Here is an 18,582-nt window from a genome sequence, read left to right as displayed (position 1 = left end):
TATTCCATTAACCTCTGAAAATAAAGCTATTCTCATGTGAATGTGGTTCTGCCTAGGGCTTCTACCCAGTTGTCTTCAAACACTAGATGGCAGCACAATAGTGGTGATCCAACACGAGACCGACCAACAAACCAGGCTTAATCATCGTTGGTTACAATTGTATAGTTTTCATAGAACACGGAATTACAGTAGGTAGAAAAAAACATATATATTTTTTTTAACGTGAATTTCACAAGCGCCAAATTTGTGTAAGGATATGAAGACGCTGTTCATTGGTTGAAGCCCTCGTCTCAGAAGCAATCAGACGTCCCTTGTCCACTGGGGCTAATGGTACTGAAACTGTAGTAGCTAGCATTTTTAGGAGGGGCGGATACATTGACACATTGTCTGGCAATCTTGACATACAAAGTGGATGCCTCTATGCCACAGCGAAATATACCTCTTCCAATTTGCACAAGGTAAGATACGTCGTAAAGTCGCCCTAACCTGAGCCACGAGAGCTTATTTTTTTCAAGCTACACCAGTCGGTTTTGGCTAGCTACTGAGCCAGCGAGCAAGTGTGGGGTCTGGTCGCGAGGACAGTCCAGAATCCCACGGACATCGTTGCGTTAGGCTGTAACGTTACAAACTACTCTGGCATGCGGTTGCAGATTGATATTGGGTTGGTTAAATACGTTGTTTGGACGCACGCTTGTTTCAGGGAACATTTATTAGAGTGAAAATGCATGGTTAACTAATTCTGACATCAGCGTCGCTAACGTTAGTTGGCTAAATTAGCGGTCGTGACGGTCAGCTGAGCAGCCCGTCGACTTTTGCAGTTGAAACACATTTTGAAGTATCAGTTTATCCACCAGCTTCTCATTACTAACCAAAAACCTTAAAAGCGTTCATATTTTTTAAATAGTTGGCTAATAGCCAGCTAACGGTACAATTGCGGCTCCCCAAATGTTATTGACAACATTCATTGACAGCTAGTTTCGTTAGTAAAACATTTTGGCCAGTGCCTGGGTTATTTTAGCTAACTAGCATCTGCATATCTCGAGCAAACGCCACAATAGCTAGGTGCAAAGATAATTGCAGTGTCGTTACTAGTTCACGTTACTGTAGCTTTCTACCTAGCACTGCATATGGAGCTAGTTAGCCAACGTTAGATTCTTCTTGCATGGGGAAAAGACGATGTAAAAATGGAAAGTAATTATCCATGTGGAGATTAGCAAGGGATTATGGTTGTGCAAGGACCATGGAATGTCTTTATAACGTTATATTGTACAAGGACACAGCAGTGGTTACAAGACACCCAACAAACTATAAAAACCCTACGTTCCTTACTATATAAGAAACAATTATAATTGCATGGATTATTCTATCGCAATCGCTAATCTGTAGCTATAGCTATCGGGTTTCATCTCGTGTGAGCTAGCTATTGCATAATGTATTGTCTTTTATTTTGATCACACCCTTGCCAGCCCTCACTGCCATGTGTGTCATAGCAACACGTAGATACGGTGTGTTTCTTCAATCTCCTGTCACAGAATAGATGGCTCAAACGGTTCCTGTTTTTGCCTTAGGTCAACATAACTAGTATAGGTTGGTGATGGTTAATGTAGATATTTTACCGCCATGATGTCAGTCTTCCAAATCCCTTTTGGCCCAGCTGTTGTGAGGTCAAATGTGAGGTGTCATTGCAAAATCCTGGTGTGGTATTTTACAGATTAGTCATGGATTATGTCAATTTTGCATCAAGTATTTGTAGCAGCCAGCAATTACACAATTCCCCACAGGGCTCGACATTAAAGCTGGTCCTTTTGTCCATCCGACAAGACTATAGATTAAAATTGTTCAAATGGACAAGTGACACACAAAAAAATCACACATTACAATATCAAACAATTACACCGATCAGAGGACAACATTGGAATAATATTAGTCTATTTTTTTAATGTACATAAATAAAAAGGGGGGGCAGGACAGAGTTTGGGAAATCCTGGTGTAGGTGATAGCCTATGCATATTGGCTACAGCCTCATGTCCAAACCAATGCTGACATGAAGTGCCAGAAAATGTAGGCCAACTTTAATGAGACTTTTAATGACATATAGAGGCGAAATGCCAGTAAACGCACCGCACATCACCCACTTTGAATTTGAGCAGAGGCGGTCAGCATTTTAAAACTATTTATTCCATAAACCTAGTTTAAAACCTATACTTTTTTTGTTATTTTCTAAAGCATGTCTTACCTTGTTTCAAAGTAGCCTAGCCAAATACGTCTATAGAAATGTTGAGGGAAATATTTTATAAACACTTAATATGCCATTGAAACCAGCACATTTCTCATGTTCTGTTGGTTTTTAAATCAACTTTATTTTATTGTCCAGCAGCCAAATACATGATCCTAGTCTATCAGTAACTCATGCTAGTTGATGCATCTTTAGATTTCGCATTCTTAATTTCAAATGTATATTTTCATCTCCGTCACTAGCCCAAAGGTCGTCAGATGGCGATATTGAGAGTTAATTTTACCGTCCAAACGCATTGTACTGTGTGCAACCTTCAATACACTTGTATCCCCCGTGGACTTGTTTGTGCCTGAAACATTCTAATTTCAGACTGCAAAGGTTTTGATTTCCTCAACTTTATTTAATGGCGAGAACGAGAACGCGAGGAAAAATACAGGAAAAATAATCATATTTTCTTTTGAAACACCATTTTTTACCACCATGCTAATGCCAAGGAATGCTACTTCCTGATATTGTACCCCACATTCAGTGGACTGCTAAAACAACCGACTGCTGAAAACATAATTGTTACGTAAGGAAAGTACGCATATTTCCCTGGTTTTTATCACACCTTCACGCATTGAATACATTTGAGGAAATCAAAGCTTTTGCAGCCGGAATGGAGAATGTTTTAGGGATGAACCGTTCCACCGGGGATATGAGTGTATTGCCATTGCCAGCTGCATACAATGCGTTTGGACGGTAAGATTAACTCAATATCGCCATCTGCCGGCCTTTGGGGCTGCTCTATCACGTTAAACCGCTCGCGATTGCTGTGCGCTTTTGAGTGATGTTTCCCCTAATAGAATTTGGAACGTTGGATAATAGCCTAGAACCGTGTGCGTTATTGTTGAACATATAATATGAAGAAATACCACTTTATCAACATTTTATGATATACGTTCTGATCTGTTGCATCAGCCTCATTGCTTTTTTGAATGTGTTTATGTGCGGTGGTTGTATGAATTTTGGATCTGTCGTCCCGGAGTCTGTTTTGAATGGTAGACATACGAAATTACAAACGTATTTAGTTGTAATGTTGAAAGGGTGGCCAACCATCCTCCAGGAGAGCCTTAAAGAGGCAAAGTTGTATTTTAATACCGGTTTGAATATGCAAAGAAGCCAATAGGAAGCGTGTAGCCTACATTTTTGTATTTTTCACAATAGTAAAATAAGTGGTTACTTGCACCATACAATGATATCATTTTTTTGGGACAAGTGAACAAATATCTGTTTTACAAGTCCAAAAGACAAGTGGCAAAAAAAAGTTAAGTCAAGCCCAGTTCCAGTTTTTGGGTCGGTTTGGCCTAGTTTATACTCTGGTTATGAGCAGAGGTGCAGGTTAGATGTTGAAATGCTAGTCTGTCCTACTACTTGTCTTGGTCATTGAGTTGTCCTTACCCCCCACTGAAGCATGTTTAACATTGTAGCAAAGTTCTATGCCTAGAGACTTGTATTTTATATATCTCAGGTTTCAACCTTAAATCAGAGGTTGTTGTTGTTAAAGTTTATGGTGGCAAATAAAATCAGATATGATCATTTTCCATTGACAAGGTACGGAAGTAGTTGTTTCTAAATGTCCTGAAGCAGCTCTCATCCCTTGGATGTTTATGAAAGTTCGGTAAGAACAACATTCGGCTCTTGAATCACTTGAAAAGGCAACAAAGAAATGGTCTTCTGTGAGAAACAAGAGGATTGCAGAAGAATGCAAAATACCCTTGATTAAGCCCAGCACTGACAGTAGGCTGCTTGAGTGCTGCTGCCTCTCTGTGTTTTCTCTTTCACATTAAGATAATTTGGCTGTCACATGATCACAGTGGCTGTTCTTCAAATTTGTTTGATCTTTCCATCTCTGACTTGTTGATATATTTAACAAGTAGGGTCAATTAAATAGTTAGTTAGTCTTAGATAAATCACTCTTCTTCCATTAATCCAGTCTTTGTGCTTTATTTAGGCATTTTTGCATATTAGTGTGAGAAAGTTCCACATCAGGGGTGACCTGTCAGGGGTCATGAACCCTGATGACATGTTGAGTATGAAGACCAACTCACGCACCCGGCCTTGCCTGTGTATCATCATAGCCAGGGGTTCCCTTGGCTCAGTCTCAGCTAGGTAAGAGAAGAGATGGTGTAGCCAGGCCAGGGACTAGCCGACTAGGTAAAGCTTGTCAGAGCCTGTGTGATGGACTAGCCTATTAGGTAGCGCTTGTCAGAGCCTGTGACCAGACCGTTTCACACCCAAGCTAGAAGTGCTCCCGGGCTTGCCGTCTTTTCCAGAGTGTCAAATGGTGGCTTTGACAGGTGCTGGGCCATGTCTACTCTCGCTAACCCACAGAAGCCTCTTGCGGTATACCGAAGACCGTTTTATTTGGAAAAGACACAGGATGGTTTTTCAATACTGTCGAAACTATTTATTTGAAGTTTTTCACATAATTTAAATATTTGTAGCTACTTTTAAGTTATTACCTGCAGTCAACTTGTGCAATACCTTAGGAGATAAAGCAGATTGCGTTCTTTATTTCACCTGTCACATTATTTAAAATTATGATACTTACCATAGTTCTCCAGAACAGTTGAGCCAGCCACGTGTTTGTAAACAGCACAACAGGAGAAAGCGAGCTGGTGAGTCCATAGCATTCTAGATCTATTGACGAGTCTCTGTTTTGCGGCGCACAAGGTGATGAAGTTACACTCGTATGCAATTCACTAGTAAATGTTTGCCATCATATAATGGCTTTCTGCCAGAAGTCCACGAGCTCTGGATGAGTTATCTGTACAACTGCTATTTTTCCCTATGCTTCCTACTAGTGTTTTTTTCTTTCTCCTTCTTTCTTCTCCTATCTGCTCTGTGTACACATGCTGCTCTTCCTTCCATTCCAGTTACTAGCGATGCTTGAATAACTTTGAGCTTGATTTGCTTGTCTTTGCAATTTGTTTTTTCTCTTTTTTTGCTCTTTAGCTTTCAGCTAACGGCGTCTGATTTCACTATTTGTTTTTGCTAATTCTGTTAGCATTCTGGTAATAGAGGCCCAATGGGCTTTTTATGCATTTTTAGTGCCCCCTTGTGTGCTATGCCGGTAATACAGTAATTCCCGGTACGAGAGAAGACCATATGGAAATCTTGATACAACCCAAACCTACCTGGATGCACACATTTTACTCTGTTTCACAACGTTTGACATGTGCCAGTGTGGAACACACAGGGAAAAACCACTTGGCCTTACTTGCTGGCCTACATTTTATAACCCAGAAACAATGTAATGACCATAACCAAAGCATAATCATAAACACACATCATGTCACATCTCTTCCAGGAATCAAGGGATCTGTGTGTTATTGAAAAGGTGCCTTCAGTTTTTCTCCCTTAGGACAGCGGTTCCCAAACTGTGGGGCCCTTATTATTATTATTATTATTATTATTATTATTAAATTTTAAAGGAACTCAGTCCGGCTTTAAACTTACTCTTGAAAGTCGTAGTAGTAGAAGGCACACGGTACAATTTCTAAATTGGGTAGTGTATCATCAGTTCCTCTTGTCATGTTAGCCATTGTATACCTAAGAGAACTATTTATAACTTGTCAGAAATGTCCAGATCTACTAGTCCATTTTTTTATGTATTTTTTTATTATTTTTTTAGCCCATAGATATTGTTGTATATTGTCACTCTAATATCACATGAATACACATTAGACATGGCAAAATGTATAGAATTGCAAGAAAATTTGCTTTAAACTGCAACATTTTCATTGCACCCCATGACAAAATGTGTGGAATTGCAGGAAACGAGCTTTAAACCTGCGAAACTCTCTCAACCAATAAGAGGGGTGTGAACAGTTTGTGTGAATGGCCGACAGACAGGCTGGATAGCAGAGGTAATTAATGGTCGAACACAAGCTTTGCTGGCTAAATGTTTCTGCTTGTCCAAGCTTTGGAAGTGTGTGAGTAAGGTTTGGTGGTTGTTAAGCAGATATAAATCCTTGACTTGGAGATTGACCAGTTCCAATGTAAGACAAATGTAATTACAGAGACCACCTTCTCAGTATTGGGACAACACCAGCCTGAAGGGAATCAAAGGGAAATGGGCAGGTAGTGTAGTTTACTGCTACTCTGCTACTGCTTGTAGCCTTTTGCCACCATTTACTGTTCCCCCTTGCAACAACCTGTAGACTACAGGTTCCTCCCCAGCCAAGCCTCCTAAGCCTGTCTCTGTGCAGTGCTGGCTCTTCAGGTCCATCTCTCCAGGGCCAGTCTAGGATTGCCCTGTGTTGACTTGTGTGAGTAATCTGTGCAAGATCAGCAAAATGTAATCGCCTTTAGCTCAGGCCTGCCCAGGGCATTACTAGTCACCAGTAGTCACAGTGTGCATGGCTGAGTGTGATGTGGTGTGTGTGTGCCACAGCAGGGCTATTGTCCTGTTCAGCAGAATGTGGGGCTGTGTGGAGCGTTGGAGTCTCACTGCTGGCCTTCTGCTTTGTTTTAATCACAGGGATTTTAGATGGAGGTTCCACAGTTGTGATGCATTATTCATGTTTAACACATGCTACTGCACTTCAGTACACGCAGTCTTGGAGCTTAATCCCAAATTCATCTGCGCTAAGTGTATTGTGGTTTAAAAGGATTTGTAAGGGTTGTGTGTAGGCCCAGTTCTTACATACAGTGCCTTGCGAAAGTATTCGGCCCCCTTGAACTTTGCGACCTTTTGCCACATTTCAGGCTTCAAACATAAAGATATTAAACTGTATTTTTTTGTGAAGAATCAACAACAAGTGGGACACAATCATGAAGTGGAATGACATTTATTGGATATTTCAAACTTTTTTAACAAATCAAAAACTGAAAAATTTTGGGCGTGCAAAATTATTCAGCCCCCTTAAGTTAATACTTTGTAGCGCCACCTTTTGCTGCGATTACAGCTGTAAGTCGCTTGGGGAATGTCTCTATCAGTTTTGCACATCGAGAGACTGAAATTTTGTCCCATTCCTCCTTGCAAAACAGCTCGAGCTCAGTGAGGTTGGATGGAGAGCATTTGTGAACAGCAGTTTTCAGTTCTTTCCACAGATTCTCGATTGGATTCAGGTCTGGACTTTGACTTGGCCATTCTAACACCTGGATATGTTTATTTTTGAACCATTCCATTGTAGATTTTGCTTTATGTTTTGGATCATTGTCTTGTTGGAAGACAAATCTCCGTCCCAGTCTCAGGTCTTTTGCAGACTCCATCAGGTTTTCTTCCAGAATGGTCCTGTATTTGGCTCCATCCATCTTCCCTCAATTTTAACCATCTTCCCTGTCCCTGCTGAAGAAAAGCAGGCCCAAACCATGATGCTGCCACCACCATGTTTGACAGTGGGGATGGTGTGTTCAGCTGTGTTGCTTTTACGCCAAACATAACGTTTTGCATTGTAGCCAAACAGTTCCATTTTGGTTTCATCTGACCAGAGCACCTTCTTCCACATGTTTGGTGTGTCTCCCAGGTGGCTTGTGGCAAACTTTAAATGACACTTTTTATGGATATCTTTAAGAAATAGCTTTCTTCTTGCCACTCTTCCATAAAGGCAGATTTGTGCAATATACGACTGATTGTTGTCCTATGGATAGAGTCTCCCACCTCAGCTGTAGATCTCTGCAGTTCATCCAGAGTGATCATGGGCCTCTTGGCTGCATCTCTGATCAGTCTTCTCCTTGTATGAGCTGAAAGTTTAGAGGGACGGCCAGGTCTTGGTAGATTTGCAGTGGTCTGATACTCCTTCCATTTCAATATTATCGCTTGCACAGTGCTCCTTGGGATGTTTAAAGCTTGGGAAATCTTTTTGTATCCAAATCCGGCTTTAAACTTCTTCACAACAGTATCTCGGACCTGCCTCGGACCTGCCTTGTTCTTCATGATGCTCTCTGCGCTTTTAACGGACCTCTGAGACTATCACAGTGCAGGTGCATTTATACGGAGACTTGATTACACACAGGTGGATTGTATTTATCATCATTAGTCATTTAGGTCAACATTGGATCATTCAGAGATCCTCACTGAACTTCTGGAGAGAGTTTGCTGCACTGAAAGTAAAGGGGCTGAATAATTTTGCACGCCCAATTTTTCAGTTTTTGATTTGTTAAAAAACGTTTGAAATATCCAATAAATGTCGTTCCACTTCATGATTGTGTCCCACTTGTTGTTGATTCTTCACAAAAAAATGCAGTTTTATATCTTTATGTTTGAAGCCTGAAATGTGGCAAAAGGTCGCAAAGTTCAAGGGGGCCGAATACTTTCGCAAGGCACTGTATGTGTGCAGAAATTGTTTAAACATAAACCCAGCCAGTGCTGAATGCTATATCCTTGTGTTTTGCTGGTTCATACTTTTTTTATTAGTATCCTTGTATTGACATTGGGTTTATGAGATGGGATATTCTAGGCAGAGCTGTTCCAGTTCCCTTTGGTGTTCTAGGCAAAGCAATGTCACAACATCTGTGTCTGTCTACCAGGCTATAATACTGTGATGATTATGGCTACAGACAGTACACACATACACATGTAGTTACTACTTGGGCAAATAATGTCAAGATTTAAGAACAGGTCAGGTAAATACTGCAGGGTGTTTGTCTCTATTGCTACAGTGACAACCTACTCAGTTCCACACTTTGTGTGTGTGACTTAGTGCTAACCTCCTGTGTGACTGTATATCTTGGCAGACTTCAGCCATGGCCACGACAGGCACAGGCGCAACTGAGCCAAACCGGCCAGGCCCCCAGAGGAAGATGTCCACCACAGGGGAGAGCTTGTACAAGGTGCTCGGCCTGGAGAAAGGAGCTTCCGCTGAGGACGTCAAGAGAGCCTACAGGTAACTCTCAGCCTGTCTCTGGTCGTTATAGCCACATAACCTGTAAGCCTGTTTCTCCATTTCCCCGGAGCAAGTTAATGATCAGCTTTATTCAGGAGTTGGTCCATCAGACAAAGAACAATTACTTTTAATGAGGTATAAGCTCTTTATAGGATTGGGTTTTGTGAAATGTGTATGTGGTGGTGTGGACTGAGATTAATTTATTCATCCGTCCATCTATTTACAGGAAACTAGCGTTGAAGTACCACCCAGACAAGAACCCAGACAACCCAGAGGCTGCAGATAAGTTTAAAGAGATCAACAACGCCAACTCCATCCTGAACGATGATGGCAAGAGGAGGATCTACGACGAGTACGGCTCCATGGGCCTCTATGTGTCCGAGCAGTTTGGAGAGGAGAGCGTTAAATACTACTTCCTCATGTCCAAGTGGTGGTTTAAGGTGAGAGAGAGAGTACCTCATAACCCTCCAGACCACCTTTAGTCGTACAGGGTAATATATTAGGTTATCCGGGGTGTAGTCAGTAGTGCTGTAACCTCCGACAGTGGGAGTGAGTAGCCCCGCTCTCCCAGCTGACTGTCTTAGTGATGACATACTGACTGGACTTCTTTCACAGCAACATCACTCATCACACTAAGAGCTACTGGGATTTTATTAGACATTGTTATGGATAGAATTCACTGTCTAGTACTGTCTTCTCCATGCATTAGACAGCCTACTGTAATCCCTGTTGGGAGTACATTGACAGTATATAAGTATTTGTGTATAATTGCTTTGACAAGTCTCATAGTTACCTCCCTCTGAACCTGTCAGTGTACTGTGTTTTTCTGTTTCAGTCAGACAGATGGCTCCGGTTGCAAAGCAGTCTTTATTTAGAATTGTGTTCTGTGTAGTTGTGCTCAGTCACTCAGATGCTGAGTAGAGTAAGTAGAGAGGTCTAGATGCAGTGATGAAGATCCACCGACTGTCTCACAAACCTCACTCTTTTACCTACAAAGCAAAGGAACATTTCAGGGAGAAACAAAACCACTCCACTTATATATACCCTAGAAATGCTTGGTACAGTAGGATTATTGAGAGCATCCACATGTATTTCACTGTCTCTGCTGCTGATATCCCCTAGCTTCTCTCACTGGATCACCCTGTAGATCTGAGGCTAGACATAAGTTCTCCTGCGAGCAGGAAGACAGCGGGTGACTGTCCCGGCTGGGTATATGTGATCGGGAGAAGTTCCATACTGATAATGCTGTGTGTTTGTGTTATGCCCTTGTGCTGCAGACCATGGCTGTGTGCTGCACCGTCTTCTCCTGCTGCTGCTGCTGTTGCTGCTGCTGTTTCTGCTGTGGGAAGTGCAAGCCGCCGGAGGAGGATGATCACTACCAGTACGTGGACCCAGAGGACCTGGAGGCCCAGATCAAAGCTGAGACGGACAGAGGTGAGACCACGCTGGGAGGGGACAGGGGAGTTTTTAAATGGCGGGGGGGATTTTGGGTTGGTGGCAGGTAGTATGCGGTAGAATGTTTTGGGCGCTAGTAGGTAGGCCGGGGACTGTTTGGCATTGGGTAATAAACTAACTATGCTAGTGCACATAGCCATTTTTCTATTGTATAGTATAGACTACTATAGGTGGGATAGAGCTCATGAGGAGGGTAACAGGATAAATACAGTGTGCCCCCCAATCCTTTTGTGTTGGCCCTTCTCCTGGGTCCTGGCGCCCCTACACACTACCTCAGCGACAGGCCGCCTCGCAGATGTCGGTTTTTCAGCCTGACTTAACGCTGTCACTTCCTTTCAGAGGGAGAAAGAAGAGGGAGGAGAGGCAGGGAAACAGCAGAGCACAGATGGGGCCAGAGCAGCCAAACAGGGATGGGGAGGAGGGGATGAGGGAATGGAGGGGGGGGGGCACCAGTGTCTACTCCAGCTAGGCAGGACTCTGGGTCTACAGCACCTGGTCCTGCACAGGAGGTAGAGGCTGCAGGCTAGCCCTTAGATTACCTTGATGTGCAGGTATTTATAGCTACTCATACTCTGACTGAGAGACTGCTGGTTCATGTCATGAGGACATTATCCAGTTATAGCCCTAGCTCTGACATTTATTTAAATATTTTTTCTACCATGTTGAAATTATAATTATCACTCTTCTCAGTCTCAGTAAATTAGATGATGATAATTTATTGTCTGCTAGTGCAGAAATGTGCCTTGTATCACAATGCTCCTTTACCAGAATGGGTAATATAATATAATGTTGTTGTTTGGTATTTTTGGATGTGTAAAAGCTATGGATGCAGTGTCAGAACAGTGTGCAATAACATGTCGACATTAACAGGTAGAGATGTCAACAGTGTTTCTTTTCTTCCAACATTTCAAGCCCAACAAGAAGCTCTTTGTTTTATCCTCTCCCATCAGTGGTCCCCAGAACAGGGACAGGGGCTGGGACAGAGGCGAGATGAGGAAGATGCATGTAATCCTGTCAGATCTCAGAGGATGCTCTCTGCCTCGGCCTCTTGTGTCGTGTCCTTAACTGGTTGGTCTGAGGACAGGACTCTCAGCTCCTTCACTCATGTTGCCTCTTCACACAGCAGATCACTCAATAGAAAACAGTCCCAAGGACTAGACTCCTAATGGTCTTGTTTTTTGTTCTGAGGAGTGACCATGGTGACCCCATAGTCACGACCCTTAGCCCAAGTGACTATGACACCATTTGAACTTTCAGTATAAGGCTTTATAAGCAAAATGACAATGCTATTGGTTTCAGAGATATTCATAACATGTTCAGGCGAATACCTAGATGATATGAATAATCTCCTCACCGTATCACACAAAAACAGGAACTGCGCTTCATTTACAGTAACTGAAAACCAAACCAAACATGACAAGCTAACAGCCTCAGGGCAGTATGGGTGTGGGGATAACATATCAGTATACTCTGGCCCAATGAGTAGGCCTGGTTTATCTCATTCTTACAGAAAGGTGTTTCTGTACGTTTGTGTTTTCATCCACCAGGTGACACGGTAATCATTGTGCAGCCCATACCTGTAGCCGTACCTATAGCTGTAACGAGTCCTGTGGCTGAGAGCATCAGCCTAGGCCCTGCCAACTGCATAGACCCTGCCAACAGCCTAGACCCTGCCAATCCAGTGGTTGACAACCTGACCAGGCCAGTGGCTGCTGAGAACCCAGGCGAAACGTTGCCGGAGTCTAAATGACTCGTAAGCCCCCCGTCTCCCTAATGTACTTGCTGTACTCAACCCAGCTGCATCGTGTCCATCCGTCCCGCTTCCTGTGCACGTTGCCACGCCCCAGACCAACCCGTTTCACCAGACTGTGTTTGCTCATAGTGACACACGGTGCCTTTGTACTATGTTCAGCTGTTTGACTGACTCATTAACCATCCATTCTGTTTGCCTGTCAGTGTTGAGTTGCATGATGTCATGGCTGTTGCTTCAGAATGTTTTGAGCATGGCTGCATGTATGAGCTTGCCTTCTGTGTATTTATAATGTAGTGGACCTAATTTTGCTATGGATGGAGCAACTCAATAACAATCATTTCAGTTAATTGATCAGTATTTTGTCTGTGTTTGGTCCATCGTGAATGTATCTGTAGTAACTATTTTCTGCCTTGGTGATAAAGTGGATGTAATCTCTTTATTAATTAGGCATGGTTTATGGTCATTAAACTATAGCCTAATCTATGCCCGGTATCCCATTACTTTATCAGTAAGACCACAGAGACGCTTATGCCGGGTGTGCACTACGACTTTCAAAATCCAAACATCGCTGAGCCTCGCATGTTAAACGAACGTCTTTCCTGTAGTTTCTTGTCTTGCCAATATGGTGGTGTTCAGAATAAACCATCTGGTACAGACAAGGGGGTCACACACTACAAGAGTCTTCACTTGGTCGTGAGGATTCTCCATACCACCTCGTAGTCTCGCGAAAACAATGATGTGATTAGATTGTTAACGTAGCCAAAATGAGCTGTGGCTCAAAGCAGTCTCAAACGTTTTCTGTCAGACATTGACGCATGACAAACAAGAGTTGAAATTTCTATTGCTTGTGAACTTCAGAGCTGAAACGAGTTGACGCTTTGGTTTAAGGCAAGTACAAACGCATCCTAGTAGTCATGGCCCCTGCTCGAAAGAGTCTACAACTTCTGGGTGACACGAAACAATGTCATCGTCTCACTGGTTTCTTTGGCGAGCGCTCATTGGCTTTTGCTGATCACCGGTCTCAAAACTTGTTGTTGCACACTACAAAAACATTGCAAATTTTGTGCCAATAAATTCCAACATGTTTGAAAATATTGAGATGTCTGGGGCTGCTCCAAGACGAGATCGGTAGCCCTCAGATTGCGTCTCTGACCCGCTCACATTAAACGAGCGTCGGTGACAGCCGAGTGCCCCGAGTAGGCAACAATGAGGATTTTGTCTCCAATCTCATCTGGAAAAGCTAAATCGGTGCCCGAATTGTGTTGTGTACTACCGGCTTTAGGCATTTTAATTGGATGTAACAAGTTAACTTCACAAGACAAAACAGGGCCCCACAGCAGCCAAGTACTCACTCAACCCACAAGACATTAGATGCCTTCAATTAACAGTAGCCGTCTATTCATATTAAAAACATCAATATAATGTCAGGCTGGTTAGTTGAAAACCTAGCCTGTGGATATGTGCTAAAAGCACAGTCCGTTTGTCATGCTAACACAACCCTTTGATCCCCCTGGGGCCTTTTGTGGAGGTACATTACCTTTAGAAAGTACTTATACCCCTTGACTTAATCCACATTTCTTGTGTTTACAGCCTGCATTTAAAATCGATTAATTTGAGATCTGTCACTGATCTAGAGACCAATACCCCTAAGACGAGTCACTGCTGTCCTGTCACATCCGGCCATATGTGTTTGTCATCTCACCTCACACCTACTTCCTCAGCGCCATCCTCTCTGTTGGTGCTCTGTTTGTTCAACACCATGATGCCTGTTGACATGTCAGTCTATGAGTCTCTCTTTAGAATTACCAAAGTGATAGCTGGAAGCTTCAAGAGACTATGGCTATATAATGATGTTGAGATAGTAATAATATAGGACTATCATTATATTGTAATCTGATATAGTAGGGGTAGTAGCCAACTAATAGTACAAGTGCTTTCTAAGCAGTGCTCTGTGCTCTCCCTCTATGCTGCATATGGATGATGTCCTCTATAAGGAAAGTGACAGTGTGGATGAGCATCGCCAGGGAAGGGCAGGTAGGTTCATGGTACACACTTGGTCATGTTCAGTAGGGCACACCGTAGCAAAACGTTTTGCGATGGAAAACAAAAATCTGTATCCTTACTGGACACGCTCAGGTAGCACGTCCTTGTTTCAAAACATTTTCCACCTACTGAACATGACCCTCGTGGAGCTTTCAATATTTCAGGACCGGTTACACCTGAGAACAGTTAAACAAGGGCCCAATTTTAGGTCATGCCTCCTGCTAATAATACCTTCCCATGTGAATTGCTTCTAGTTGAGACAACAGGCTATTACTTGCTGGATTTTTTTGATAACAGGATTTATTGCAACAAAGCTAGATGAGTTGGAAGCTTCCCGTCAAAAGGGTTTACAGAGATGTTGTGTAGACTGTCATGCTTCCAGCTTGTAAATACCCTTGTAGCCTCAGTTGTACTGTGTTCATGAACCTCAATCTGGACAGATGTTCCTATTGGGATGTTTCTGCATTGTCTTCCTCATTGGCATCAGGTCATCATTAGTCTATATCTACAGAACCCTGATATGTTTACAAAGTCATTGCCATTGACGTGTGAAATGCATTGGGATCATTGTTACCTGTCTGTACATGCCTGTTAGTTCTTCATTTGACTTCAGAATTTGACCTTCAGTATCATACAAACCCTAGAGAATGCAGAAGCTAAATTCATTCATAGAGCACATAGCCTATATGTAGCCTAGTCCTTTACCTACTCGTTATGGCATGGGACACTTGGCTAACTTTTCTCTATTGAGGGTTATTATTTTCCCCAGTGAGTCTGACACAGTTCAATATCTTCCTGCAGGTCCTCGTGCCCCTATTGTGATCCAGCCACATTCCATCGCCATCGAGGTTCCAGAGACCTCCCAGCCTGCAGCCAGCCAGCCCACCTCCAAGCCCCAGCAGTGACCCTTCCCTCCCAGCCCCATCTACCCGCTGGAGCCCTCCCTTACGGCGGGCACGGCCAGGCCCCTGTGGCCCCACACTGGAGCCCCCAGCAGCCAACCAGGCCAACCGTCACTAGTGCCAGTCAACCAGCCAGCTAGTCAACCCCCCATACTGTGGTACAGATCTAACTTAATGGACATGAGCGGCAGGCTGCCAAGAGACCAGGACTCCTTCTGACATGATATGTGTCTGTCTATCCACCAAACTGAGGATTGGAACACTCTATCCCTCCATTTCATCCCTCCATTTCTATCCTCCCTCATCTATCCCCCTTTCTCTCTCTTGTCTCTGTTAGAACGCTGTGGGATTGGAGACTCTCTCTTTTTAAGTTCAGTCGGAGTTTTAAATGGCCTGAGCCAAGCATTCCACCTCCCCGGAGACTAAAGCATGGATCAGAGGAAGTAAAGGCTCCCAAACAGATTGCATGTGCTTCATTGTAACTGCATGCCCCTATTGTACAGCATTGGCAAATACATACCCCATACATCCACACCCCTGTACTACAGCCACCACCCCACCACTGCCAGCGATACCGCCAGCTGCAGGTGCACCTACAGTAGTATGCCACACAACCAGGGATCTCCCCTCCACCACCACCTGAAAGAGACCCAAGAGTGGGGCTGGATACAGTAGACATTCAAGAACAGTGAAAATGTCGGGTGGATAAAACAAGAAAAATGTGTTGATTGTTTAATTGAATTGCTAACTGTCATAATTATGTTAGTTCGACCAAAGCCAAACTAGATGCCACTCACTCCATGTGTTCAACAGTCAGCTCCCAAAGAGACGTTTCTCCTCATGCCACTAGAGCCAACCTCAGAGGATTGTTTAATTGAGGTGCATGTATGTATTTGGGTCTATTATGCACTTCTGAAACCTGTGAAGTGGGTAAATGATCATTTCCAATGGACTGTTGGCTAACATGGGTCCAGCCAAGTGCTTACTGAAACCCACAGTCAGTACAATGCACTCTGTATTGGGTGGAACTGACTACTGACTACAGCCAGCTAACTGCAACCAAACGACTTATCAAACGTTTCCCATCTCAAATGGTGGTTTTGCTTTGCATTCTCCTCATAGTCTGATGTAACATGGAGATACAGGGGAGTGGGTATGTACTGTAGGGGTCTGTTTGACCTAGCCACTAAAGACCATGCTATGCCACATCCTAGATGACTGCTTTGTTCATTGTACTGCCTACAGAGATATCCCATCACCGAATATTAGACTTTTCATATGTTGATTTGACTTTTAAGAAGTAACACACCAGGTTGTTTTCCATGGGGTTTTGGTGGACTGATTGCCATGTTTATTGTTTTATGGGCTGAAGAGGCACGACTACTAGTCTCAGTGATGAGATGATACAATGTCCCACAGCAGGGTTAGGATCTGTAAAGATCGCCCAACCAGCAGTTTACCTGTACTTAAGTACAGCTCTCTTTATAACCCTGGGGTGCAGTCAGAGGTTTCTCAATCTTGTGTAATCAGAATAGTGAAAACAGTGAAGTGAATTAATGTCATATTGTCATTGAAAGTCAGTCAGTCCCAGGTGTGTGTGTGTGCGTGCGTGTGTGTGTGTGTGTGTGTGTAGCATTGTACAAAATCGTTGTTGGTTTGGTCATTGTAGTGCTGAGGTCAGTCAGTCATTCATCCCCCTCCCAGTTTTTTTTTTTTTTTGTGGTTTGTAATTTGAAAAGGGCGTTCTGTGTTTCCTGAAGAGGGGCTAGTACATGGCGTTTAACCACCTTGTGTTTTGGCTGAAGAAACACCCTGAAGATAAGCAAACTAAAATTATGTCATCAAATGATGTCAAGCAGCCATTTTATCTTTTGTAGCTCTCTCCTGAGTGTTTACATAGAAATGATCTATCAGCAGCATCATTTTGTTACTGGAATTATTGCCCCTTTTCTCACCTCTTCATATCAATAAGTTAACAGCTAAAACCCACCTGAAATTTCAGACTGTTGGTTGTGTTTTCACAAACCATAATAAACATAACAGTACAGTATCTGGCCCCAGGGCTCAGAGAGGAGGAATATATTTATTCTGGTGATCCTTATCTGCTGTAAATAATAATAATCACAACCACTTGTCACATGCAAATAACATTATTTGAGAATCCCTATGAATGGGAAATGTTTTAAGAATCAACCCCATTTAAATGATGTACATTGTCCTTTATTTATTTTTTTATGTCAAACCGAAAGAGCTGTTTTAATAAAACACATTGACAGACAGTTGGGAAGAGCGAACCCTAGGCTAGCCAACGTGGTCCTTACCAAGGAGCAACTGGTTGACAGAGGAGCTAGGCTGTCTTAACTGGTTGACAGAGGAGCTAGGCTGTCTCAACTGGTTGACAGAGAAGCTAGGCTGTCTTAACTGGTTGACAGAGGAGCTAGGCTGTCTTAACTGGTTGACAGAGGAGCTAGGCTGTCTTAACTGGTTGACAGAGGAGCTAGGCTGTCTTAACTGGTTGACAGAGGAGCTAGGCTATGTCTCATCTGGTTGACAGAGGAGCTAGGCTATGTCTCATCTGGTTGACAGAGGAGCTAGGCTGTCTCAACTGGTTGACAGAGGAGCTAGGCTATGTCTTAACTGGTTGACAGAGGAGCTAGGCTATGTCTTAACTGGTTGACAGAGGAGCTAGGCTATGTCTCATCTGGTTGACAGAGGAGCTAGGCTGTCTCAACTGGTTGACAGAGGAGCTAGGCTATGTCTTAACTGGTTGACAGAGGAGCTAGGCTGTCTCAGCTGGTTGACAGAGGAGCTAGGCAATGTCTTAACTGGCTAGGCCACCATAGCTCTGGTCTACAGTAACATGCAGGCAGACAGTAAGTGTATATCTGCTTTGAGTGTAAGGCCAGGGCTGTCCCCATGTCATCACTCCCCTATAGAACATGGGACTATGGGGACTCGGCCACTAATAATATGATTGATGATTGTAATTTTGTCAATGCTTTCATTATGTCATTCATTATTCACCATGATGTCTTTCATGGACAAAAATGATCTGTAAATGTGTATTTATATATAATGAAATTTAAACAATTAAAAGGGGGATTTGTACAATGTTTGTCTTCTATGTGATTTATTGTGTACTCTGAATTCACAACACTGAGAATAGTTTGTGTGATATCAAAGGAATGGCTCTCAGTTCTCCATGAACAAACAAAGTATATCTGTTCACAGAAGAACGCTATTCTTTCTCTGTTCTCTCCGGCAAAAGAACACCACTCGTTGGTGAAGATAAGATCTGCTGCCATGAGAAAAAGTACCAAA

At 43.0% G+C, this 18,582-nt stretch overlaps 1 protein-coding gene across 4 annotated transcripts; it reads left to right on the top strand.

Moving 5' to 3' along the window:
- The first annotated feature begins 77 nt into the window (after nt 1-77).
- dnajc5ga (DnaJ heat shock protein family (Hsp40) member C5 gamma a) lies at nt 78-18,372 on the top strand. Of its 4 annotated transcripts, XM_021612048.3 has the most exons (7): nt 83-458; nt 8,960-9,108; nt 9,335-9,548; nt 10,386-10,542; nt 12,111-12,316; nt 14,311-14,350; nt 15,161-18,372. In XM_021612048.3, the coding sequence occupies exons 2-5, from the start codon at nt 8,969-8,971 to the stop codon at nt 12,311-12,313; spliced, it is 714 nt and encodes a 237-aa protein (XP_021467723.1). In that variant the 5' UTR covers nt 83-458; nt 8,960-8,968; the 3' UTR covers nt 12,314-12,316; nt 14,311-14,350; nt 15,161-18,372. The 4 variants fall into 4 exon arrangements, with proteins under 4 accessions (XP_036840988.1, XP_021467723.1, XP_036840989.1 ...); XM_036985094.2 differs by lacking the exon at nt 12,111-12,316; XM_036985092.2 differs by lacking the exon at nt 14,311-14,350.
- Nucleotides 18,373-18,582: the final 210 nt, after the last annotated feature.

The sequence above is a fragment of the Oncorhynchus mykiss genome, chromosome 8, assembly GCF_057628025.1.
Source record: "Oncorhynchus mykiss isolate SJ-2025 chromosome 8, ASM5762802v1, whole genome shotgun sequence".
Taxonomy (NCBI): Eukaryota; Metazoa; Chordata; class Actinopteri; order Salmoniformes; family Salmonidae; genus Oncorhynchus; species Oncorhynchus mykiss.
The sequence above is the reverse complement of the archived record's forward strand: the minus strand, read 5'-3'. Positions and strand labels throughout refer to the sequence as shown.